General features: G+C 33.7%; 1 protein-coding gene across 2 annotated transcripts in view; it reads left to right on the top strand.

Annotated features, from left to right (window-relative positions):
• The window catches only part of ABCD2 (ATP binding cassette subfamily D member 2), a 65,171-nt gene extending 43,202 nt beyond the window's left edge, over positions 1–21,969 (top strand). The window contains exons 9-11 of one of the 2 annotated variants that reach the window (XM_032248329.1): positions 4,792–4,917; positions 17,550–18,462; positions 18,790–21,969. In XM_032248329.1, the coding sequence (XP_032104220.1) occupies positions 4,792–4,917; positions 17,550–17,769 (346 nt within the window). In that variant the 3' untranslated portion in view covers positions 17,770–18,462; positions 18,790–21,969. The remainder of the gene's footprint in view (positions 1–4,791; positions 4,918–17,549; positions 18,463–18,789) is intronic. The other variant, XM_032248330.1, reaches the window with a different exon arrangement.
• Positions 21,970–26,190: the final 4,221 nt, after the last annotated feature.

The raw sequence follows: 26,190 nt of genomic DNA, 5'->3' as shown, positions 1-26,190 counted from the left end.
GTGTACAGAGGACTAAATTAAGTTTTTATGTATCCTAAGCTTGAATGAATGATTACTAATTTTAAAATATGAAGAATTTTAATTCCAATTTAATTTAAATGTGTATTTGGTATATAAATTTTAGTACAATAACAATAAGCTCTGTTTATTGTATAGTAATATAGAAATAATATATACAGAGGACTAAATTAAGTTTTTATATGATAAAGCTTAATTTATGAAATAAATTTATTTCATAAAACTTATGAAATAAAAGTTTTTATGTAATAATTTATGAAATAAATTTATTTCATACAACTTATTTAATGAAATAAAATAAATTGTATTTCAAATATTAAAATATGAAGAATATACAATCATTAAAATACTTGTGTAAATCCAATAGGTAGACATTCAGTTATATTTTCTGAATTAAATTTTTAAATTCAAGGTAAGTCAAGTTTTTGACCATTTAGCAGTCTATTAAACCAAGTAATGCTCTCCCCTTGGAAATCAAAGTTATAGTCAATGGAAAAAGGGACCATTCTGCCTAGGTTTCAATGGACTGAGGAAAATTGAGAGGCAGGAAACAATTGCTTCTGATAAAACATTTTTAATTGCAACCAGCTTTATACCCTGTTGAGTTTAAGGATACCAAGCACAAGATATTGGAAGGAAATATTAAAGTCCTTCTGATTCGCCTGATTTCTTCCTTTTTTCTTTTCACCTCTTAGATCTCTGGCAATGAGAGCCTCAGTTGTGCAGTACAGAAGGTTGTCAGAAACTATTTTACTCACTTTTAATACTTAGGTCTTGGGCAAAAAAGACCAAAGAGTTATGTACATGAATGCATGAATGGGCCACAAATAATGGCAGATGCGGCACTCTTGAGTGAGTTGCAGTGAAAGTAGTAACATTTTTGCAGAGAACTTTAAAAATTATATCAAGTATGTATTATTGAACATGTAGCAATCAGTTGTCCCACACTTAGCAATCAGTTGGCTATTCATTTTTTAAAAGCCTTTGATTATGGAAAAAATGTCAAACTTCATCAAAAAAGAGAAATTGCTGTAAGAACTCCATATTCTCATCACACTGATTCAACAAGTGTAACATTTTGCTACACTTGATTTACCTACTCATTTTTTTATTTCTGTAGTATGTTAAAGCAAATCACAGATATTGTGACATTTTTCCCTAAATACTTTGACAACAGTCTATGAAATATTAGAATATAGCCTTATATAATAACATATAAGAATATCTAATTAAATTGGTAATATTATTTAAAGTCATTTAATAAATGGTTCATATCCTAAGTTTCCCTGATAGTCTCAAAAATATCTTTTTACACTTGATTTGTTCAAACCTGGATCTAAACAAGTTTCACACATGGCATTTTATTGTTTTATTGTTACCTCGCTTAATTCCTTTTTAATCTAAAGAGTCTCTCCTCCTCCTGGGCCCCACCTACCTCTTATACCTTTGACTTGTTGAAGGAACTGGGTTAATTGTCCTGTAGAATGCTGCCTGTTCTAGATTTACCTCATTGCTACCTTATCAGGTAAATCTAGGGGTCCTTTATCTTTCCCCAGTCTTTCATTTTTTTTCTGTAAACTGGAAATTAGAGCAAAGAGCTTGATGAGATTTGGGTTCAGCCTTTTTAATAAGACCATAGCATATGAAAATGATTTTAAAAATTGTATTAAAATATAATTATGTGCATTTTAAAAAGTAGAAAATGTATGTAAGTAAAAAAAAGAAAAAAATCTGTTATCTCATTAGCTATTATCTCATTAGCTGTTATCTTATTAGCACTGGCATTTTGGATATTTTAAATTATTTAAATTTTAAATTACTGTAACATTTAAACACTGTTAAAATTGGGGGATATTTTTTACCGGTCTTGATAATAAACAAAGTTAGTTGTTGTTTTTATTATTTTAATGCAGCTATTTTCATGAAACATATTATAATTTATATCTTTTATTTCATATGTAATTATGTGCTTTTCTATAATACTGTATAATAAACAGAGCTTATTGTTATTGTCCTGAAATTTATATGCCAAATACACACATTTTAGGTATACAATTGAATGACTTTTATAAATTTTTCTACATTGTGTAACCAATACCCCATCAAGATAAAGAACATTTCTGTTACCCTAAGAAGTTTTCTCATCCTCCTTGTCAATCCAGTCCCCTCTAGACACTTCTGTTCCGATTCCTATCACCTTAAATTAGTTTTGATTGTTGTATAACTTCATGTAAATTAAATCATGCACTAAATAATATTTTCATGTTTAGCTGGAATTTTTAGTGAAAAAAAGTATTAGTTGTGTTCATAGCATGTTATTTATAATAATGTACAGTTAAGAATATGGCTAGCTAAAAATATAGACTAAATTTTGCTAACTTGGGATTTTTAATGACATGTATTTTGGAATACCCCTTTCTCAGAAGACGTGATGAAATTCAAGAGTAAACTTTACAGGTTGGCATTTATGACCAGCTGTTATCCACTATCAACCTGAATCTGTTTGGGTCTAGGCCATAAGGATCCACTAATATGATCACCAGCATAGTTAATGAAATATAATACAGCGAATGCAAAATTTAGCCATAAATTTTTCACTGTATCAGTGTGTTAATAAAATAAACCTTGTAATAAATAGCAAGTGGCATTAATAAAAGTTGTTGATCCAAAGAGATTTCACATACTTATAACCTGAAATAAATACTTCGTGTTTGTGTATCTAAAATATTTTGTATATAATGTGATAATGAGTGAAGGTAAGTCAAGAGTATATCCATGGAAAGAAAATTCAGTGAGCCATATAAAGATTTATAAGAAGAGCAAGTAGCTTAAAAGCACAATCTTTTGACAAAAGATAAAAGGAATTTTAGATATTCAATCTAGTGAAGAGAAAGTTTAACTATAGGAAACTGCCTTCCCTCATTCTCAAAGGATTTAAAGTTTGAATTCTGATGTGAAAGACTTGAGCTGGCAAAAATGAATAACTTTAGCAGGAAGTAATAAGCATCCCAATGGTATTCACTTTTTGAGAGGATTTTAAATGTTTTAATAACTCAAGAATGATTGAAAAAGTCCTATCTTAAGGGAGGTAGATTAAGTCCTTCACAAAGCCCATTCTACTGATGATACACAAAGCAAAAAGGAAAGGAAACCTGAGAAACAATATCATCTAATGCCTTATTTACTTATATCAGTACCAGATTAACTATTGCTCGATATATTTAAGTACACACACACACACACACACACACACACACACACACACACACACCGCAGTACTGCCAAGGAAACTAAAACATGTGATCTTACATCTGCTGGACTAGGGGTTGCTATGACAACAGTTTAAGATACATACTTTTTTCTAATTCTAAAATGGCATATTTTCTCTGTTTCCTTCAAAGCACTCTGAAAAATAAAACAAAATGCAATAGACAAGTTAGTAACTGGAAAGAGCTTTACACAAAAGGAAAATTTTATTCAACCTTTCTCTTTTATACTTCCTTTAATTCTTCCTCTTTTTTACTTAAAAATATTAGCCACGAAACAGAAAATAACTCTGAGACAAAGAAGTAATGCTTAATACCAGAACAGTAACCAAAAATCAACCAGTAACGTTACTTCCAGTAACGTTGTCATGGAGAACAGGAACTGATCTCTTATTCTTTGCATGTAGAACAGTGTTAGAGTCTTTGACTCCTGTATCTATTAGCCTTGACCACCGGACGTATAGTAGGTAACTGGGTCCTTTTAATAAGCAAATCCATTATAGAACAGTAACTTACAGGGCAAATAATTATTTATGCTGATAAGAAATTACCAATTTTCATTTTTTAAAATTTCTCTTCATTTTATTTTTAAAAATCAGAATTTTTTAATAAAGGAAATTGTCCTCACAAATACTTGATACTGATTTTCAACTCCAAACTGAATAGTAAATGACAGTGTGAGAGTTGACTCTGTTACCATTAACTAAGCTAAGTAAGTACCAACAGTCCAGTGGGACTGGAAAGAAGAAAGGGAAAGGTCAAAGAAAAGTAAGAGCAGCGGGTGAGATGAGAGGAGAGAGGATAAACAGAAGGAAACAATGCCAAGTGATAGGGTGTCTCTGATAACAGATATGCACTATCAAAGTAAAAAATACACTTAAAAATTGTCCAATATAATTAGAAAAATATTTACTTCTTCACTTAAGAATGTGATTCTGGAGTATGGTTCCAATATGATGAGGTTAAATGTCTGCTATAAATTGTAAGATGAGGCACATTCACTCTTGCAGTCTTATAGTGATGAAATTCCATTAGTAATGCTTAGCTATTCACATTGCTGATAAAATAATCTTCTCATTAAATCTTTGCTAACAGGGCTGTGGCCAGTTTGATAATTAGTGATTGCAATGTATTCTTCATATAATTAGTCAGACCCTTCTCACCAGAAATGAACCTGCCTCCTACTCCTGTAGGAGTGATGTACTCAGTGACCTGCCTCATCTTTCCTAGCCTCATATTTATGATTCATTCATCTGCAAAACAATAAAGCTTATTGTATTATTTTTAAAAGCATCAGAAAATATATTTAAATTTATTAAAAATGTGATGTTCTAGTCCAAAGGGGGGATAACTACTTGTTTGCTTTTATCATTTATTGCCTTTAATAATGTCATATTCTCTTTTGCTCCTCTAAAATTGTCAGCAATGCAATTCATATTGTCCAAAGAAAATTACAATTACAATTCAAATAGGAAAATAATTAACTCTTGTGTGTACTTTTTAAAAGACCAAAATATGCCTTGCTGGATGAATGTACCAGTGCTGTCAGCATTGATGTTGAAGGAAAGATATTTCAGGCTGCAAAAGGGGCTGGAATTTCCTTACTGTCTATAACACACAGACCTTCTCTTTGGTAAGTGTTTCGAAACGCTAATTTCCTTAAGTTTCTCAAAAATAACTGCAAAACTTTTTACAGTAGAGGGTAGGGTATTTAACTTATTTTCTACCTATATTTCTCTTAAGTTGCACACTAGTAGCTTAGATACTTACTACCTAATATCATTAATATATTATTTGAATTATCACTTTCCAATAATTCCTAAAAGACATGGAAAAATCCAGTGATTTATTTTAATGGAAAATATTTATCAACCCAGTAACAAGTACTGGGAAAAAATATATTTATTGTACTGTACATCGTTCTTTCAGTCCTTTCTTTAAAACTCAGAAAAGTAAAATCCAGAGAAAACTACATGTACACACAACTTGATATTCCCCCAAAGGATTAAGTGGAGAAAACATGGGTGGCGGTGGGGGGGTGGGCTTATTTTTATTTGGTTTAAAGAAAAATGAGCTGAATTTTTTTTAGAAATAATATCTCATAAAACTATATTGAATTTCTCCTTCAAATAAAGATACTAATTTTACACTTTCCCTACTTTTCCATTGATTTATCAGCATCATAATAGTTGAGCATTTATTCCGTTCCAGGTATGTCTTATTTAAGCCTCACAACAACCCAGTGAAGTTTAGGAAACCTATGCTTCCCATTTTACAGGTGAAGAAACTGAGAACTAGAAAAGTGAGATACTTCCATGATGACACACTCTGTACTATAGCACACAGCTCTTATTATGAGGAGCTCAAAGTATATCTCAAGCATTGGCCATAAATACTACATTCTCTGCTTTTGCATTTCTATTTAATCAATCAAAATTTTTCCTTTTGACTTCTTAGTAACTGACTCTGTATATGCTTTGACCTCCTATTTTTCAAATGACTGCACAGGATTCCTCCCTTCTTTCTGGCTGCAGCATTCTGTGGCAGGTGTCTGATCAGATTTCATGCCAAAGTTGTCATCATGTACATGCCTTCAAATCTAGCCTAGTAGCAAGCATTACTGGAATTTATCCTTGAAGCCCTTCTAGACCTTTGACCTTATAAAGAATGTTTACATTAAAATTGTTAGCAAAATTGAATTTATCCTTGAAGCCCTTCTAGATCTCTGACCTTATAAAGAATGTTTACATTAAAATTGTTAGCAAATAGTATGCATCTAATCAGGCTTTTATTGTTCAAAATTCTTTGACTCTGAATTTCATTTCTATTGAAAAGATATCTATTTTCACACTCAATTTAAACATTAAGATTTTTTGGAATTCTTTAAAAATGTATTTTCTGGATCTAGTCCAGCATGAGTTAGGATCCAGCCAATGAATATGCTTCCCATGACTTTTATCCTGAAGAAGATCAACAGGACCTAGATCTTTAAGACAATAAAGACATGTGCCTGTAAATCCTCTGAATCAAGGATAACACAGAGCTAGGCCAGAACTCTTGAGCCATTTTTGGTATCAACCTTAATTTCCAGACTTTCTCCCAAATTAATCACATGCTGGGACGTGTTAGACTTAAAGTTTTTCTGACCTGTGTTAATGAATTTATTACGCTATTGAGCCATTCAGTTCCTTACTCAAGTAGCTCTAGCAGGCATGGAAAGCATATATAGCCATTTTTCCCGCAATTGCGGGAATAAAGAGTCTTTTAAGTAAATAACGAAATCTGTTGTGCTATGCCTTTTGACAAGAAACACATTTTAATTGTAGCTACCCACAGTACATTTCTCCACAAAACAAAATACCATGTTAGTTCTGATTTTTTATTTAGCTTTGCCATTTTAGGTTGTCATTTCTGATTATTCTTTCTCTCAGGAAAAATGAAATTTTTATTTTCCCTCAGTAGGTTTCTGAAGTGGGAAAAGATGTATCATATTTTTCCCATAACAACAAATGAGTAATTGTTGATTGTAACGATTAAAATCAATACTAGTGTTAAGTAAAAAATTATAGAAGCTTATTAGAATTTTTGATTCCTGGGTAGAGTTGTAGCTGTATAACCATCACTTTCCTAAGCTTTATCCTGCTTGTGAAGGAAATAGTATAAAGATTATCTCAATTGAGTTTCAGTTAAAATAGCAGTTTCTTTTCAATTCCTCAAAGATAAACCCTGAAATATTATATTATCTCAGCTTGTAATATAGAACACGTCTTTGAATCTCATGGTATGAAACACCTACACTGTTGGTTCCCCCATGTAGAAATCAAATAATGTTGTAAGACCAGAGTGATGAGCCAAACCATCATTATACATTGAAGGTGGGACTTGCCCAACATATGAATGACCAGGTATGAGTGAGATCATGTGGTATTTGTCTTTCTTTGCCTGGCTTATTTCATTTATTGTAACATCCTCCAGGTTCTACCATGTTTTCATAAATGGCGAGGTTTTATACTTTTTTACAGTGGAGTAGTATTTCATCATGTATATATATAACACATTCTTCACCCTTTCATCCATTGATGGACTTTAGGGTTGATTCCATATGTTGGCTATATAAATAGTGCTGCAATAAACATGGGAGTACAATTATCTCTTTGACATACTGAGATAATTTCCTTTGCATATATTCCCAGTGGGGGATTGCTGGATCATTTTGTAGTCTATTTTTAATATTTTGAGGAACCTCCTTACTGTTTTCCATGATGGCTGTACTAATTTATATTCCCACAATAGGTGTGTAAGAGTTCCCTTTTTTCCACATCCTCACCAGTACTTTCTGTGGTTTTCCTAATAGCCATTCTAACAAGAGTGAGGTGATTTGAATTTACCTGATAATTAGTGTTGTTGAGCATTTTTGATATGCCTATTGGTCATTTGTATATCTTCTTTCGAGAAATGTCTGTTCAGATCTTCTGTCCATTTTGTAATCAGGTTGTTTCCTCGCTATTGAGTTGTCTGAATTCCTTATATATTTGGGGTATTACTCCCTTATCAGATATATAGTTTCCAAATATTCTCTCCAATTTGGTAGGTATCTTTTCATTCTGTTGATTGTTTTCTTTGTTGTGCAGAAGCTTTAGAGTTTGACGGAATACCATTGATCTATTTTTACTTTTGTTACCTATGCTCTTGAAGTCATATCCAAAAACTCATTGCCTAAATTTCATTGTCATTTCAAACTTAACATCCAAATTTCACTGTCATAAAACTTTTGCCCTATGTATTCTTCTAATAATTTCAGGTCTTGCATTGAAGTCTTTAATCCATTTTGAGTTGATTTTTGGATATGGTGAGCAATAAGGATCAAATTTCATTCTTCTACATGTGGATATCCAGTTTCCCACCATTTATTGAGGATACTGCTCTTTCCCAATAGGGTGTTCTTGGCACCTTTGTTGAAAATCAGTTGACTATAATACAAGGATTTATTTCTGGGTTCTCTATTTTATCCCTTCAGTCTCTGTGTCTGTTTTTGTGTCAGTACCATGCTGTTTGGGTTGCTATAGTTTTGTAGCATATTTTGACATCAGGTAATGTGATGGCTCCAGCTTTGTACTTTTTGCTCAAAATTTTTTTCACTACTCTGGGTATTTTGCAGTTGCACACAAATATTAGATTTTAAACTATTTATCTGAAGAATATCATCAGCATTTTCACAGGGATTGAATGGAATATGTAGATTGCTTCAGGTACTATGGGCATTTTAACAATATTAATTCTTCCAATTCATGAACATGAGATAGCATTTTATTTATGTGTGTGTGTCCTCTTTGATTTCTTACATTAATGTTTTATAATTATCATTGTAGAGACCTTACACCTTCCTGGTTATATTTATGCCCAAGTATTAATTTTTTCTAGTTATTGTAAATGGGATTGTTTTCTTAATTATTTTTCACACAATTTGCTGTCAGTGTAGAGAAATGCTACTAATTTTTACATAGTGATTTTGTATCTTGCAACTTTACTGAATTCATCTATAAATCTAACAGTTTTTTGATGGAGCCTTTAGGACTTTCTGTATATAAGAACATGTTATTTGCAGGCAGGGACAATTTGTCTTTTTCCATTCAAATTCAGATGTGTTTTATTTCTTTTTCTTGCCTAACTGCTTTGAGTAGGACTTTCAGTAGTACACTGAATGTAAGTGGCAAAAGTGGGCATTATTGTTCTTATCTTGTTCCATATCTCAGAGAAAAACTTTTATTTTTGTTTGTGTCTTTGTTTGTTTAGAGTCAGGGTCTCACTCTGTCACCCAGGCTAGACTACAGTAGTGTGATCATATCTCACTGTAACCAAAACACCCCTTGGATCAAGTGATCCTCCCACCTTAGCCTCCCAAAGTGCTGGGATTTACAGGCATGAGCCACCATCCTGGTTTGGAGGAAAAATTTTAAACTTTTCCCTATTCACTATAGATGTTAGCTGTGGACTTGTAATGTATGGTTTTTATTATGTTGAGATATGTTCCTCCTACGCTTAGTTTTCTTGAGCATTTTTATCGTAAAAGGATGTTCAATTTTATCAAATCCTGGTTCTGTGTAATTAAGATAATCATATGTTTTTTGTCCTTCCTTCTATTAATGTCATGTACCACATTTACTGCTTTGCATACGTTCAACCATCCTTGCATCTCCAGGATTAATTGCACATGATCATGGTAAATGATCTTTTTAAAGTGCTGTTGAATTCAGTTTGCTGGTATTTTGTTCAGGATTTTTGCATCTATGTTCATCAGGGATATTGGCCTGTAGTTTTATTTTTCTTGTTGTCTTCTTGTCTGGTTTTGGTATCCAGATAATTCTGGCCTTGTACAATGAGTTTGAAAGTATTCCTTCCTCTTCAATTTTTGGAATAGTTTGAGAAGAACTAATATTCGATCTCTATGTATTTGGTAGAATTTGGTAGTTAAGCCATTTGGGCCTTTCTTTGATGTGAGACTTTTTTTTTTTAGTACTGATTCCATTTCCTTGTTATTTGTCTGTTGATATGTTCTGTTTCTACATAGTTTAATCTTTGTAGGTTGTACGTGTTCAAAATTTATTTCTTCTAGGTCAATCAATGTGTTGGTTTATAATTTTTCATAACAGTCTCGTCACGCTTTGAATTTCTGTAGTATCACTTGTGATTTCTCTTTTTTCATCTCTGATTTTATTTATTTGAATCTTCTTTCTTTTTTTCTTATTCTAGCTAAACATTTATCAAATTTGGTAATCTTTGAAAGAAATCGATTTTTTGTTTTTGCTGTTATCTCATATTTTTTTCCAGTCACCATTTTGTTTCTACTCTGATGTTTATTGTTTCCTTTCAGTAAAAGAAAGAAAAGTTTTTGTTTGAATTTGTTCTTGATTTTCAGTTCCTTGACCTACAACATTAGGTTGTTTATTTGACATTTTTCTTCTTTTTTGATGTAGGTATTTATTGCCATAAATTTCCCCCTTTAAACTGCTTTTGCTGTATTCTACAGATTTTGGTATATTGTGTTTCCATTTTGCTTTTCTGAAGAAAAGTTTTAAAATTTTTCTTTTCATTTCTTTTTTGATCCATTGATTAACCAACATCATGCTGTTTAATTTCCATATATTTGTAAGTTTCCAAAGTTCTTCTTATTTATTGATTTCTAGGTTTATACCATTGAGGAGAGAAAATATGCTTGATGTAATTTCAGTCTTCTTAAATTTGTGAAGACTTGTTTTATGGCATAACATATTATCTGTCCTGGAGAATGTTCTATGTGTAGTTGAAAAGAATGTATGTTGTGAAGCTTTTAGATGAAATTTTCTCTAAATGTTTGTTAGATCCATTTGGTTTAGAATATAGCTTATGTTTGGTGTTTCTTTGTTGATTTTCTGTCTGGATGATCTAATCGCTGAAAGTAGGGTGTTGAAGTCTCCTACTCTTATTGTATTGTAGTTCACTTCTTTCAGATCTATGAGTGTTTGACTTATATATGTATGTGCTCTGATGTTGCATTCAAATATATTCAGAATTAGTACATGTTCTTGCTGAATTGACACCTTTATAATAACATTCTTGGTCTCTATTATAGCTTAGATAGAATATCTTTTGCATTCCTTCACTTTTAGCCTATACTGTCCTTGCAGATAAAGTGAGTCTCTTGTGAGCAGTGCACAGTTGAGTCTTGATTTTAATCTATTTGGACATTTTGTCTTTTTTTTTTTTTTTTAGACAGAGCCTCGCTTTGTCACCCAGGATGGAGTGCAGTGCTGTGATCTTAGATCACAGCAATCTCTGCTTCCCAGTTTCAAGCGATTCTCCTGCCTCAGCCTCATGAATAGCTGGCATTACAGGCTCCCACCCAACACCTGGCTAATTTTTTTTTTTTTTTTTTTAGTAGAGACAGGGTTTCATTATGTTGGCCCGACTGGTCTCAAACTTCTGGTCTTGAGTGATCTACCCGCCTTGGCCTCCCAAAGTGCTGAGATTATAGTCCTGAGCCACTGTGCCTGGCCCAGACACTCTGTTTTTTAATTGACAAACTTAGCTTATTAACATTCAAGGTAATTATTAATAGGTAAGGAATTACTCCTGTCATTTTTTTATTTGCTTTCTAGTTGTTTTGTAGATACTTTCTTTCTATATTCTTCTCAGTCTTTTTTTGTGGGTAAGTGATTTTCTCTAGTAATATGTTTTAATTCTTTGTTTTTATTTTTAGTGTATCTGCTATAGGTTTTTGCTCTGTAGTTACCATAATACTTACAAAAAAATCTTATAGTTAAACATGTTATTTTTGTACCTGTTACAGCTTTTTGTTTGAGGGTTACCATGAGGCTTATAAAAACATCTTATAGTTATAACATGTTATTTTAAGTTCATAACAACTTTAACTTAATTGCAAAAAAGACACAATTTTTACCCTTTATCTCCCCATTGAATTTTTAATATCACAAATTACTTTTTTTTATAATGTATATAATTTAACAAATTATTTTAGTTGTTAAAGTATACACAAGTTGCAAAAAAGCACAAACTTTACCCTTTGTCTCCCCAAATTGAATTTTTAATATCACAATTTACATTTTTATATTGCATATAAAATATTTTTATATTTTAAAATAACAAATTACTTTAGCTATTATTTTTAGTAGTTTTGTCTTTTTACCTTCATACTAAAGAAATAAGTGATTTACATACCCCTATTACATTATTTGAGTATCCTAAATTTGACTGTGTACTTGCTTTTACCAGTGAGTTTTATACTTTCCAATGTTTCCTTATTACCCATTAGCATCATTTATTTTAATGTGAAGAACTCCCTTTAGTACTCCTTGTAACACGTATGGTGGTGATAAAGCTCCTCAGCTTTAGTTTGTGTAGGAAAGTGTTTCTCTTTCATTTCCAAAGGCCAATTTTGCTAAGAACAGTGTTCTTGGTTGAAAGGTTTTTTTCCCTTCAGCACTTTGAATATGTAAACCCATTCTCTACTGGCCTGTAAAGTTTCTGCTGAAAAAGCCGATAACAGATATATTAAAAATCCCTTACATGTTATTTTCTTCTTTTCTCTTATTGCTTTCAAGTTTCTCTCTTTGTCTTTTGGCAGTTTGATTGTAATATATTATGGGGTTGTCTTATTTGGATTGAATATGATTGAAGACTTTTGATCTTCCTGTACCTGGATATTCATATCTGTCTCCAGATTTTGAAATTTTTCTATGATTTCTTTAAATAAGCTTTATAAATTTATAAAGTTTTATGTTTCTTAACTCCTTCTAGAATGCAACAACTCATATATTTGCTGTTTTTTTTTTTTTTTTTTTTTTTTGGAGCCAGAGTCTTACTCTTGTCACCCAGGCTGGAATGCGATGGCTTGATCTTGGCTCACTGCAACCTCTGATTTCTGGGCTCAAGTGATTCTCCTGCCTCAGCCTCCTGAGCAGCTGGGAGTACAGGTGCCCACCTCCATGCTGAGCTAATTTTGTATTTTTAGTAGAGACAGGGTTTCACCATGTTGGCCAAGCTGGTCTTAAACTCCTGACCTCAGGTTATCCACCCACCTCAGCCTCCCAAACTGATGAGATTGCAGTATGAGCCGCTGAGTCCAGCAACATTTGCTCTTTTGATACTATTTTGTAACTCCAATAAGTTTTCTTTATTCCTTTTCATTCTGTTTTCATATCAGACTATATGTTTGCAAGTAACCTCTTTTCAAGTTCACATATATTTTTCTTTTGTTTGACAAACTTTGCTGTTGATGTCTCCATTGCATTTTTAATTTTTTTCATTTTATTTTTTGGCTCAAATATTTCTGGCTTAATAACATTATTTCATATCTGTTGAATTTATCTAATAGACTTCTGAATTGTTTCTCTGTATTTTATTGAAGTTTATTACATTAGTCCATTTTCATACTGCTATAAAGAACTGCTGGAGACTGGGCAATTTATAGAGGAAAGAGGTTTAATTGACTCCCAGTTCTGCATGGTTGGGAGGGCCTTAGAAAACTTACAATTATGGCAGAATGTGAAGGGGAAGCAAGGCACCTTATGCATAAGACAGAAGGAAGGAGAATGAACTCAGGAGGAACTACTAAACACTAACAATATAATCAAATCTCATGAGAACTCACTATCATGAGAACAACATGGGGGAAACCCCATCATGATTCAATTGCCTCCACCTGGTCTCTCCTTTGGCATGTGGAGATTATGAGGATTACAATTCAACATGAGATTTTAGGTAGGTACACAGCTAAACTGTATCATTTCACCCTGGCCCCTCCCAAATCTTATGTCCTCACTTTCCAAAATACAATCATGCCCTTCCATCAGTCCCTCAAAGTCTTAACTAATTCCAGCATTAACCTAAGAGTTCAAGTCCAAAGTTATTTACTTCCTAGATACAATGAGGGTACACGCAATGGCTAAATACGACCATTCCAAATAGGAGAAATTGGCCAAAATGAAGGGGCTACAGTCCCCATGCAAATCCTAAATCCAGTGGAGCAGTCAAATCTTAAAGCTTGGAAATAATCTTTGACTCCATGCCTCACATCCAGGTCATGCTGATTCAGGAGCTGGGCTCCCACAGCCTTGGGCTGTTCACCCCTGTAGTTTCACAGGGTATGGCTTCCCTCCTGACTGCTTTCATGAACGGGCATTGAGTGTCTTCTGCTTTTCCTGGTGCATGCTGCAAACTGGATCACCATTCTGGGGTCTGGAGGACAGTGGCTCTCTTCTCACAGCTCCAGTAGGTAGTGCCCCAGTGGAGACTCTGTGTGGGGGCTCCCAACCCACATTTTCCTTATGCACTGCCCTAGCAGTGGTTTTCCATGAGAGCTTTGCCCCTGTAGCAAACTTCTGTCTTGACATCTAGGCATTTCCATACATCCTCTAAAATATAGGCAGAACTTCCCAAACCTCAATTCTTGCCTTTTGTGCGCCACAGGTCCAACACTATGTGTAAACCACAAAAAATTGGGGCTTGCACCCTCTGAAGCAATGGACTGAGCTGTACATTGGCCCATTTTAGCCACAGCTGGGACACAGGACACCAAGTTCTGAGACTGCACAAAGCAGCAAGTTCCTGGGCCTGGCCCAGGAAACCATTTTTACCTCCTATGCCTCCAGGCCTGTGATGGGAAGGGCTGTCATGAAGACCCCTTACATGCCCTGGAGACATTTTCCCTATTGTCTTGGTGACTAACATTTGGTTCCTCATTACTTACACAAATTTCTGCAACTGGCCTTTTAAACATGAGTTTCAATTCCAAACCGCCTGTTTGTGAATGCATAAAACTGAACCCTTTTAAGAGCACTTGGGTTACATCTGAAATGCTTTGCTGCTTAGAAATTTTGTCTGCCTAAATCATCTCTCTCAAATTCAAAGTTCCACAGATTTCTAGGGTAGGAGCAAAATGCTACCAGTCTCTGCTAAAACATAGCAAGAGTCACCTTTGCTCTAGTTCCCAAGAAATTTCTCATCTTCATCTGAGACCACTTCAGCCTGGACTTCACAGCCCATATTACTATCAGCATTTTGGTTGAAGCAAGTCAACAAGGCTCTAGGGAGTTCCAAACTTTCCCACATCTTTCTACCTTCTTCTGAGCCCTCCAAACTTTTCGATCTCTGCCTGTTACCCAGTTCCAAAGTCACTTCCACATTTTGGGGTATCTTTATGGCAGTACCCCACTCTATCTGTACCAATTTACTGTATTACTCTGTTTTCATATTGCTATAAAGAACTGCCCTAGACTGGGTAATTCATACAAAAAAGAGGTTTAATTAAATCACAGTTCAGCATGCCTGGGAAGGCCTCAGGAAACTTACAATCATGGTGAAAGGCTAAGAAGAAGCAAGGCACCCTCTTCACAAGGCGGCAGGAAGGAGAACGAATGCAGGAGGAACTACCAAACACTTATAAAACCAAAATCAGATCTCATGAGAACTCACTCATGATTATGAGAACAGCATGGAGAAAACCACCCCCAATGATCCAATTGCCTCCACCTTGTCTCTTCCTTGACACGTGGGGCTTATGGGGATTACAATTCAAGATGAGATTTTGGGTGGAGATGCAGACAAACCATATTATTCACTGGGCTTACTTAAAAAAAACTAAAATTTTTTGTCAGGCAGGTCATACATCTTTATCTCTTTAGAGTCAGTCACTGGCACTTTATTTTGTCCATTTGGTAAGTCCCATTTTCCTGATTGTTCTTGATCGCTGTGGTCATGAGTAGATGTCTACACAATAAAGAACTATAAATTTATTCCAGATTGCACAGCTTGGCTTTGTCTGGGAAATTTCTTCAACAGTAAGCCTATCCAGAAATTCTAGGCAGGTCGCCTGTTACGGTTTCTAAGACAGTGATTACTGCAGCTATTGCAACACCAGGAACACTTTAAGCCCAGGACCATGACAGATGGTGCAGTGCCAGGGTGGAATCCCTTGACCATTAAGGCTGGCACAGTGCTGAGGTAAAATCTGAACCCCCAGCCACTCAGTCCTGCCTGCCACTACGGGCTATCTGGAGCCCATAGCTTCTATAGTTAGTTGGTCAGTGGTGATGCAAACCAGAAATTGAACTTGTCTGGCAGGGACTACAGGTTTCTGTCTGGCCCTGAGGCAGGTTCAGAAACTCAGTCTGCAGTTATCAGCAGAAGTGAGGGGTTGTAGTAGCCTGTCTAGTGCTGCATTTTACTGGGGCAGGCCTGGTAGTGTGTTCCAATGCAAAGTCTTATGCTTACATCCCTCTCTTTCCCCCAAGTAGATGGTATTTCTCTCTGAGCTGTGTACTTTGTGGTTGGGAGATGGGTGACTTGAGGAATGTAAAACTGCACTTCTTATCCACTTCAATGACTATTTTCTTATTATTGTTTTATAACTAGATACTGTGAACTCTCACCTGGTTTCCCTAGCTCCTGTGGAGCTATTTTTGTGTGTAGTTGGTTGTTCAAATTGATGTTTTCCTGCAAGGGGATGATCACTGGAGAGTCCTATTCCACCATCTTCCTCCACCCTCTGTCCCTTGAAATCATTTTTACAAATAAGTCACTCACAAAAGGCCACATATTATATAATCTCATGTATATGAAACATCTATAGTAGAGAAATCTACAGAAGACAGAAAGGTTATTAGCAGTTGTTAGGGCCTGGGTGGAAAGGTAAATGGAGAAGGACTGCTAATGGGTAATGGGTTTATTTTGAGGTTGAAGAAAATGTTCTGAAATTAGTGGTGATGGTTACATGAGCTTGTGATGATACTAAGAACCACTGAATTTTATGCTTTAAAGGATGAGTTTATGGTATGTGAATTATATCTCAATTTTTTAAAAAGCAGGAGGAAATTACTTGAAAAAAATCCCACCAATCATAGTTAATGATATATGAAATCTTAAAAGGAAGCAAGAAGTGAGAAAAACTATAAGGGAAGGCAGAAAAATGGAGGACATATAAAAATATAGGCCACTTCGGCAGTGACAAAATGTAGGTGGCTTAGCCATGCAGGACCAGCTCTGCCAATTTTTCTGTCACCAAATATCCCCGACATAGCATAGCCCACAAAATGGCGGCCTCAGCCTCCCATCCAGCACAAGATGGATCATCTCCTATCTTATCAGTAAAATAATCTCTGTACCTCTGTGAAGTTCCTAATTATGAAACTGTGCCATGAGAAAGAAATTAAATTATATAAAAATGTGGAAGTATCTTTAAAATATTTCTTCTATCAAAGAGTTGTCTTAAAAAATGTTTTTAAACTTTAATTATTGAGAAACTTTACTTATATAGAAGAACTCATTCTCAGAGGATGTTGTATGAATGAACTGCTATTGTATTTCCTTTATTTTCCTTAGTTTTTCTATGTCCTTTGAATGTTGACTTTCTTTCCTCAGCTTCTTTTCCTTACTCCCATACATAAATAGTATTCCTTACTATTTATTCAGGAGTCATAGTGAATTATGAAGATAAATTAAATACATGCAACAGCATGTCTTCCTTTAGAGTTAATATACATCCAGAATATAAAAAAATATAATAATATTTTCCTAAAAATCAGATTAATGACTTTGGGTTTTTTAAAAAAAAATCACAGTATTTAAATTCTTCATATGTCCTTAAAACTCAAATGTAAACTGGCACCTACTTAAAATTTGCCCCTGAGTATCAATTTGGATGATAAACCTACAACTAAAATGACTTTTCAAAATTATGGCTAATAATTTTATTTCATTTTAATTATGCAGGAAATACCATACACATTTATTACAGTTTGATGGTGAAGGAGGTTGGCGCTTTGAACAATTGGATACTGCTATCCGTTTGACATTGAGTGAAGAAAAACAAAAGCTAGAATCTCAGCTAGCTGGAATTCCCAAAATGCAGCAGAGACTCAATGAACTATGTAAAATTTTGGGAGAAGACTCAGTGCTGAAAACAATTAAAAATGAAGATGAGACATCTTAATTTGTTTTGACACATTTCAAAAGTTAATTATTAGACAAAGCCTCAAAGACACTCTGTTATATTGCATGAAGTATGTTAAGCTAAGCACAGATTAAAAAAAAAAAAGGCAGCAAGACATGTTTTATAAGATTTTAGCATTAAGGAAGTATATGATCTGACTTTTCAGAAGAAAAATAAACAAATGTATTATGTAAGGTCAGTCATTATGACTTATACTAATTCCTAGTGAAGGCCTAAAACACTTGTAAAGCAGGATTTTCTAGGTGAATTCATGATGAATGCCAGATTTACTATGTATATGTGATGTGTCTGAAGTTCTTAACAAACATGGGGGATATTCTGGAAAAGAAAAAAGTTTAGAGCAGCATTTGGGTTGATACCAAGTGCATAAAATTAGAACTATGAGTAACATTTAGTCCATTTATAGTTATTAGGTTTAATAGCTAGAATTCATATTAATCATTGCTAGTGGCCAACTAAACAAAATAGCTGACAGTTTGATAAATAATTTCAATATAAAAATTGTTTTAATGGCAGTGGTTCAAAGAAAAAAGCATGGCTAAAATGTATAAAATGCCACATTTAAAAATTTTAGACTTTAAACATCTTAATGAGGACATATAACAAATTAATTTTACTGGGAATCCGAAGTATTTTTTAATAAGCCCTTTCATTTTAAAAAGAGAATTGCCAGTATAGAAAAGGAGCATCCAAGCCGGGCGCGGTGGCTCAAGCCTGTAATCCCAGCACTTTGGGAGGCCGAGGCGGGTGGATCACGAGGTCAAGAGATCGAGACCATCCTGGTCAACATGGTGAAACCCCGTCTCTACTAAAAATACAAAAAATTAGCTGGGCATGGTGGTGCGTGCCTGTAATCCCAGCGACTCAGGAGGCTGGGGCAGGAGAGTTGCTTGAACCCGGGAGGCGGAGGTTGCGGTGAGCCGAGATCGCGCCATTGCACTCCAGCCTGGGTAACAAGAGATAAACCCCGTCTCAAAAAAAAAAAAAAAAAAAAAAAAGAAAAAGAAAAGGAGCATCCAAACAATGTTTGTCTCAGCCTGATAATTTACTTGATAGAATTATCTATTGTAACTTCTGTTCAGAAATACACAGCTTGTTTTTTTGCCCAAGGATGAGATTCCAGATTTTAAGAATTGCAGTGATATAATAGAATTGAAAGATTCTGAGAATCACAGTAATCATATACATTGGAATAGCACTTTATAATTTACAATCCCCATTTACATCATTTCACTTTAATTTTTGTGGCAATGTTTTGAGACAGATATTATTTTTCCTACTTTGCTTTTGAGAAAATTGACACTCAGACTTGCCCTAATCGTGCAATTTATTTAAGGAAAGATCCAGAAATCAAATGAAGTTTTCTTTACTCTCTGGTTTAGTACTCTTCGTTATTATCCTTTAAATCAATCTAGGCTATAATAGCAATAAAAATTAGATGAGGTGTTGAAAATAAAATAAATTTGGTATGGTAGTCTTATTGCTATTTATTGTTTATAAGAAGTAAAAATTAAGTACAAAGTGCAAAGATCATTGTTCTGTGGTTTAAAATGAACCAAGAAAGTTAGCAAATCATTCAGCAACTATGCAGTCTTACTCAATATGAACATACCTCTAAGGCATCAGCAATCAGAAGGGCAAATAATTATGGTTTTGGTAAATTTAATATTTACTGAACATAATGAGAAATAATCTGCATGGATTAGTCATATGAAATAGATCTTATTCTATTTGTGTGCACTGGAGTTGGAAGTACAAAAGCTAATATTGAAACTTCAATCTCTTGCTGCCTATAACACCACTTTGATAGGCCAAAAGAATATTGGAATGATCAGTTGTTAGCGGCCTAGAATTTTATTGCCTGTTGAGACACAGCCATAATATATGTTAACTCTGTTATTCTTAGCCCTTCTCAGGTGACAGAGTACCTGGAAGTCATTCATAATGGTCATTATTGAACATCATAACATTTCCACATTTTCAATTCTACTGTGATAACGAGTGCATTTTTAATTGTCAGTAAATGTAACCAACTTACATGAAGGAATGCAATATAAAATTATAATCAATATATTTGTCCAAAATTTTCTGTTGGTATCAACACTTACTTATTCATCAGTTACCAATATTTCCTGCTAGAAAAGTGAGGCAGGTTTTAAAGACTTTTTTAAGAAGCATGGAACCAAAACTTAACCTTGCTAAAAATTATTCATTAATCTTTTCTACAAAAGTAGCTATCCAGTTTATACTGCTATAAGGGGAAAAGTCTGAGGCAAGTGTCTTAAGTTAACTGTTAAAGCTATAAGAAGAAAATGAAAAATCCTCATGTGAAAGATGTGTATAATTTTCATGCCTTAATTTTCATAATATAAAAATAAAACATACTTTTTAAAAACCTGATATTTTGTGTTTTGAAACACTGAAAAGAATGCTAAAACAAATATTAGATTTGTAATTAGTCATTATTTAATATATTTTATCAATGAACTAAAGCAAAAAAGACTCATTATTTATAATGTACAGGATTCAAAGATGTCTAAAATTCTGCATTAAAAACTATATACACTGTAATTTAAATGTTAAGGTTCTAATACGAACATGTTTTCCATGAACTTTTTGTGCCTATTTGTTTTCTAAATTTATTTTTCAGGACCTTAACTTGGAGGGGAAAACATCTCTGCTTTGAACTTGTATTTATATACCATTCAGTTGTTTTCAAATGATCCAATGGATATATCATATTTTACTATTCTTATAGTTATATTTTATGAAAAACATGAAAAATTCTGAGAAACTAGCCATTTTTGAATATAGCAAGAAATAGAAGAGGAAAGGAAAAAGGAATGTTTCAAGTTTCAAACTGCTTTTACCATGTTGTATCTATTTGCCCAAACATTTGATATTTTTGGTCAGAAAAAAAAGCTGTAAGTTTATGGAGCTTGATTATAAAACGTGTATTCTTTAAGTTAACTCCTAAACTTGGAAAATAAGTTGCATTCTATGAAAATGTTGCATTATATTTCTATAGCATGTAATGTTATGCCAAGCATGAGTCTAAAACAGTTTGTGTTCTTGTAAGCAGGATGATATATAATAATCCCTAGCAAATAATATCAAGAAGAATGATATACCTTAAAACTAAAGTTTACATTTGTTTACAGTGGAAATGGTTTTCTCTTGATAGAAATTTGGTTTTTGTCTCAAATTTTGGAATGTCTGTACAGGCATAAATGAATATGTTAGTTTTTATTTGAGACATTTGTTTCATGTATAGTTTCATATTTGGCAATAGACTTGGCCTATTACAATCTGTTTGGAATAGTTTTTGATTCAGTAAGTCAAGAAAAATCTGTTACACACTGAAACCCAAATCCAGAGAATGTTACACACTTCTGATATATGCATAAAATGATGGTAAATATATTAAATCATTGATTTCAAAAGATGATTTTGATACAATTATTTTATGGGCAAAATTGTCCTAATTTAGAAGTGAAAGGTACTTTCATATAACCTAGGCTATTTACGGTTCTGATGACATAGATTTAGATATGTTGAATATGTTTTGCAATTGAACTTCTAACATTTGCCACATGAGTGCTTTTGGGTGGATGTATAAAATATTTTTATTAAAAACCAATTCCTTCTTCATTGTTATGCTTTTCCTGATTACCAAGTTCAGGGCTGCTTTACATTTTATAGTGTGAAATTTTCAAAACCAATCGTCTATTTATAAACCAGATTTATAATCATGAAAATGAATGAGAAAAATGCCCTTAATCGTAAAAATCATTATGTAGCTAAATGAGACTGTGGCTGTGTGTGAGTACCTTATAATATAATTTCCATCCAATGTGTATTTACTTGAGTTCATGATTCCTTATGAATTTCTTAACCATCAAGAAAAAGACTAGATTAATCGAAGGAATTACGAATTATTCCACTGGTAGAAAATACCCTATTTCTATACTTTAAATGGCCATGTTGGATATATGTCTATGTATACCTTACTTATACATTGTATTGTATATAACCATGTGTAGAACTATAGACAATAGCCACCAAATAATTAGTTAAATATTTATTTTCTTTATTAATACAACACACTTATCAAGTATCTACCTATGCCAGGCAGTGTGCTAAATTCTATCACTAAATAAAATGTGGTCCCTGTTCAAAGATGCTTATGACATTGAAAATTAGGAAAGCGAACGCCCTCAGTCAGACAAAAAGTCAATTGATGTATTTATTATTAATATTGTACCAAGTAGGCACAAAGCATTGCATATACAGACTCACTAAATCATCACAAAAAGGTAATTTAGGGAAAGAGGAAAATGAGGAGAGAAAGGTTAAGCAATTCATTCAACCTCATCAAATAGCCAAACTATAGAGCTAAAATTTGAAATGAGGAATATTTGATTAGAAAGCCTATGCAACTGCACATATCCTTCCTTTTAATTATTTTAGGTCATTTTTCATTATTACTATTTTTAACACAAGTATTAGTGTAATTTTTACTGACTCAAGGTTTCTGGTTAACCAAACAGATGCATTTTTCAGCTAAAAATGAAATTTATGTAACGTATCATATTTGTATTGTTTTTATTATAAATTATGGGTGTAGTCCTCTGGGAAAGTGAGAACATAAGGCAAATTTTCAAAAGTTTTGAGACCCTGGTTGTCATTATTCATTCACTCATTAGGTAAATACTTATTAATACTTCCAGCCACCAGTTACTGTGCTAGGTCTCAGAGATTAACAAGGCAGTCCTTGTCAGAGCCCTCATGAAATACTTTAGTGTATTGATATTAAACAAATATATGCCTGTTAGATGTTGTGGCTCCATATAAATGACTTACTTGTTTTGTAGTACCTTCTCAGCTCTTGTATTTTCTACCTAAGACAATTCTGCTGCAATTTAAGTAATAAGCGTACATTGGCAGCAGGATTCTCCTGATTATACGCTTTTGGGCTTCACAGTCCTCATGATCCTCAACTTGGGCTATTACAAGTTCTAATAAAACCAGTCTATAGGACTATATCATCCTTCACCAGTAGATGGTCCCATATATTTAGCATGTTGTCTTGAAACCTAAGAAATAGCTTCTCAAGTTCAGATCATGTAAAATGAGCCAGTTTTATACATTCAAAAGCAATTCTTATGTTACCACAAAATGCAGATAAACGTAGCAGGATAGCTCTAAAAAGCAAAATAAATATAAACAATTATAGTTGTATAGTAAACAAGAATTCCAAAGTTAAACATATTTAAAGTTATGTAACTTGTCTCAGTACTTATGACCTGGTATAGACAACCAAGAGATTAAGTATTCACCTGTGAGTTTTTATGTGATTTAATATTATACCTAAAAATAGATTATGTATTCATGAGGCAATGAAATATTGATAAACATGAAATAATATTAACTTGGCTATATCATTAAATTTGTCAGTTTAATTCATATAAATAAGGCATAACCTTATATATGAAGTATATTTAATTTTTATATATAAAATTTGATTTAAATGCATTGGACCTACAAATGTATAAAACTAAAGAATTGTCTGAGGACTCACCTGGGAAGGTGCAAAAGTCGTCCTGTAGTCAAGTGACATCTTATTGGAAAACTAATACAATGAGACATTTTTCAACATGTAGATGCTGATATTTCCAGAATGACAAAGACTGATGAAGCAATTGTTAAAGTCCCTTTGTTTAGGCTAGCTCATTGTTTAAATGAGACAAGTTTTCAAGACTCACATAGGTAGGGTATAGGTAAATGAGGTTAACATAGATCCAAGCAGATACAGATGCTCTTTGACTTAAGATAGGGTTACATTTTGATAAACACATAGTGAGTTGAAAATATTGTAAATTGAAAGTACATTTAATATACCAAACATCGTAGCTTAGTCTAGCCTACCTTAAACGTGCTCAGTTACATTAAAGTAGCCTACAGTTGGGCAAAATCATCTAGCAGCACAGTGCACTATAGAGAATTAGTTGTTTACTTTCTGATCAGTGGCTGACTGGGAACTGAGGTTCACTGATGCTGCCTAGCAGTGCAAGAGAGTATCATATTGCATATCTCTAGCCCAGGAAAAGATCAAAGTTCAAAACTGGAAGCTGGAAGTACAATTTCTACTGGATTCATATCACTTTCACACAATGGTAAAGTTGAAAAATCATAAGTCAATCACAGGGACCTTCTATACATATATTTTCCTGTAACCTAACACACATATACACACACACATGCACATACACACACACACAACTCCCTAGAAGCTTATTACAAAGCAGCATAAATATTTTGAGGATTTAAGTTACTGAATTCTTTTTTATTTTGGTAAAAACCACATAACATAAAATTTACCATCTTTAACATTTTTATGTGTACAGTTCAGTAACGTTAAGTATATTCATACTGTTGTGAAGCAGATGTTCAGAACTTTATCTTGCAGATCTGAAACTCTATATCCATTAAACTCTCCTTTTCCTCCAACTCCTAGTTTCAAGTAACCACCAGTCTACTTTCTGTTTCTATGAATTTGACAACTTTAGATACATCATAAAAGTGGAATCATACAGTATTTGTTTTTTGTGACTGGCTTATTTCACTTAGCATAATGTCCACAAGATTCCTCCATGTTGTTGCATGTGATAGAATTTCCTTCCTTTTAAAGCTGAATAATAATCCAGTATATGTATATACCATATTTTGCCTAACCACTTACTTGGGTTGCTTCAGCCTCTTGGCTATTGTGAATAGTGCTGTATGAATATGGCTGCACAATTATCTCTTTGAGACCATGTTTTCAGTTCTTTTGGATATATACCTAGAGTGAATTGCTGAGTTTTTATTTTTGTGTATGTGAGATCTCTGTACTGTTTTTCCTAGTGGCTGCACTATTTTACAGTCCTACCAACAGTGCACAATGGCTCCAATTTCCCCAAATCCTCACCAACACTTGTTATTTTCTACTTTTTGGATAGGAGCCAACCTAATAAGTATGATGTGATATCTCATTGTAGTTTTGATTTGCATTTCTCTCATGATTAGTGATATTGAGCATCCTTTCATATGCTGTTGGCCTTTTGTATATCATCTTTAGAGAAACGTCTTTTTGAGTCCTCAGAAGGATTGTGAGTTGATAGAGGATACTGAGCTAATGCTCAGTATCTGATGCACAGTCGTTACTTAATATATGTTTGTGGAATAAGTAACAGAATGATTGAATGAATTGATAAATAAAGTATTAAGAGAAGAAAGGAAAAAGGAGATAGGCACATGCCAATGATAAAATTGCTTTATTTGAGATTGGGCCAAGGTTACAAATGTCAGATATTGACATTTGCCATAATTGTATGGACTTTCTGTCTTTGCAATGGATACTAATGGTTACTAAAGCCTGGATTCTATGTAAAAATAATGTGTTCAAAAAGCTGAAACATTAAGTTCCTCTCAATTCAGTTTTTCCAGATCCAAATTTGCTGGTGTTCCTACACAATTTTAATGTGTCCACTTCATGCTTACATGTTTCGTACAATCCCCACAAAGGAAAAGGACATAAGAAAGCAAGGGACTTGGAAAAAAGTAATAATTAACAGACAAGAAAAGGAAAGAGAGTTGGTAACATGTGACTGCAGTGGCAATGGAAATTATGCTTAGAAAGGAGAGGAGTAATTCTGGAGACCTATCACCTATGACCAAGAGTCCAAATGTCATACTCATCTCTCTCTCATCTTCTCAGATAAATTTCCATGTTCTCAGGGAACTCTGGGCAGGTGAATATGGAAAATTCTCTGTCCTTAAGATGGAATGGAAAATTGGGTTTTATCACAATCTTTCATTGATATTTTGACTTATCATATTGTCTTAAAACTATACTGATCATACCCATCTGGCAAAATTTCAATCATGTGTGGTCCTAATCACTGGTTCTCCTCATACCTGGACAAGAGAAGCTGAGTGCTGCGGGAGCAAGTTCACTATAAATTCGTGATGATCACCTTCAAAAGCGTTCTCAGCACCATTCAGCAATCCTCCTCTGTTTCTTTAGTTCACTCACTGTTCCATTCTGTACAACTCATCTCAAGCTTTTCCTGCTCTCTGAACATGTCCAGCCCTCCCTTCTTTCTTTTCTCGTGGCTAATCAACTGACCCTTTACAATTCTGCCACCAAACATAAAAACTTACCCTTATCCTCATTGATTCTATACTTTGTCCCTTTTCATAAACATAGGACTGCCCCTTTTCCTACCTAACTCATTCACCCTAGTAATCATCCATGACATGTCCTCATCCCTCATTCTCCACAGCCAATTCACCACTAAATCCTGTTCATTGTGCCCCCTAAATAATAGCCCTTGAATAATTCCTCCTCTCTCCATC

This window comes from Sapajus apella, unplaced genomic scaffold (assembly GCF_009761245.1).
Source record: "Sapajus apella isolate SASKATOON/1434 unplaced genomic scaffold, GSC_monkey_1.0 scaffold66, whole genome shotgun sequence".
Classification (NCBI taxonomy): Eukaryota; Metazoa; Chordata; class Mammalia; order Primates; family Cebidae; genus Sapajus; species Sapajus apella.
This window is presented reverse-complemented; position numbering and strand designations above follow the sequence as displayed.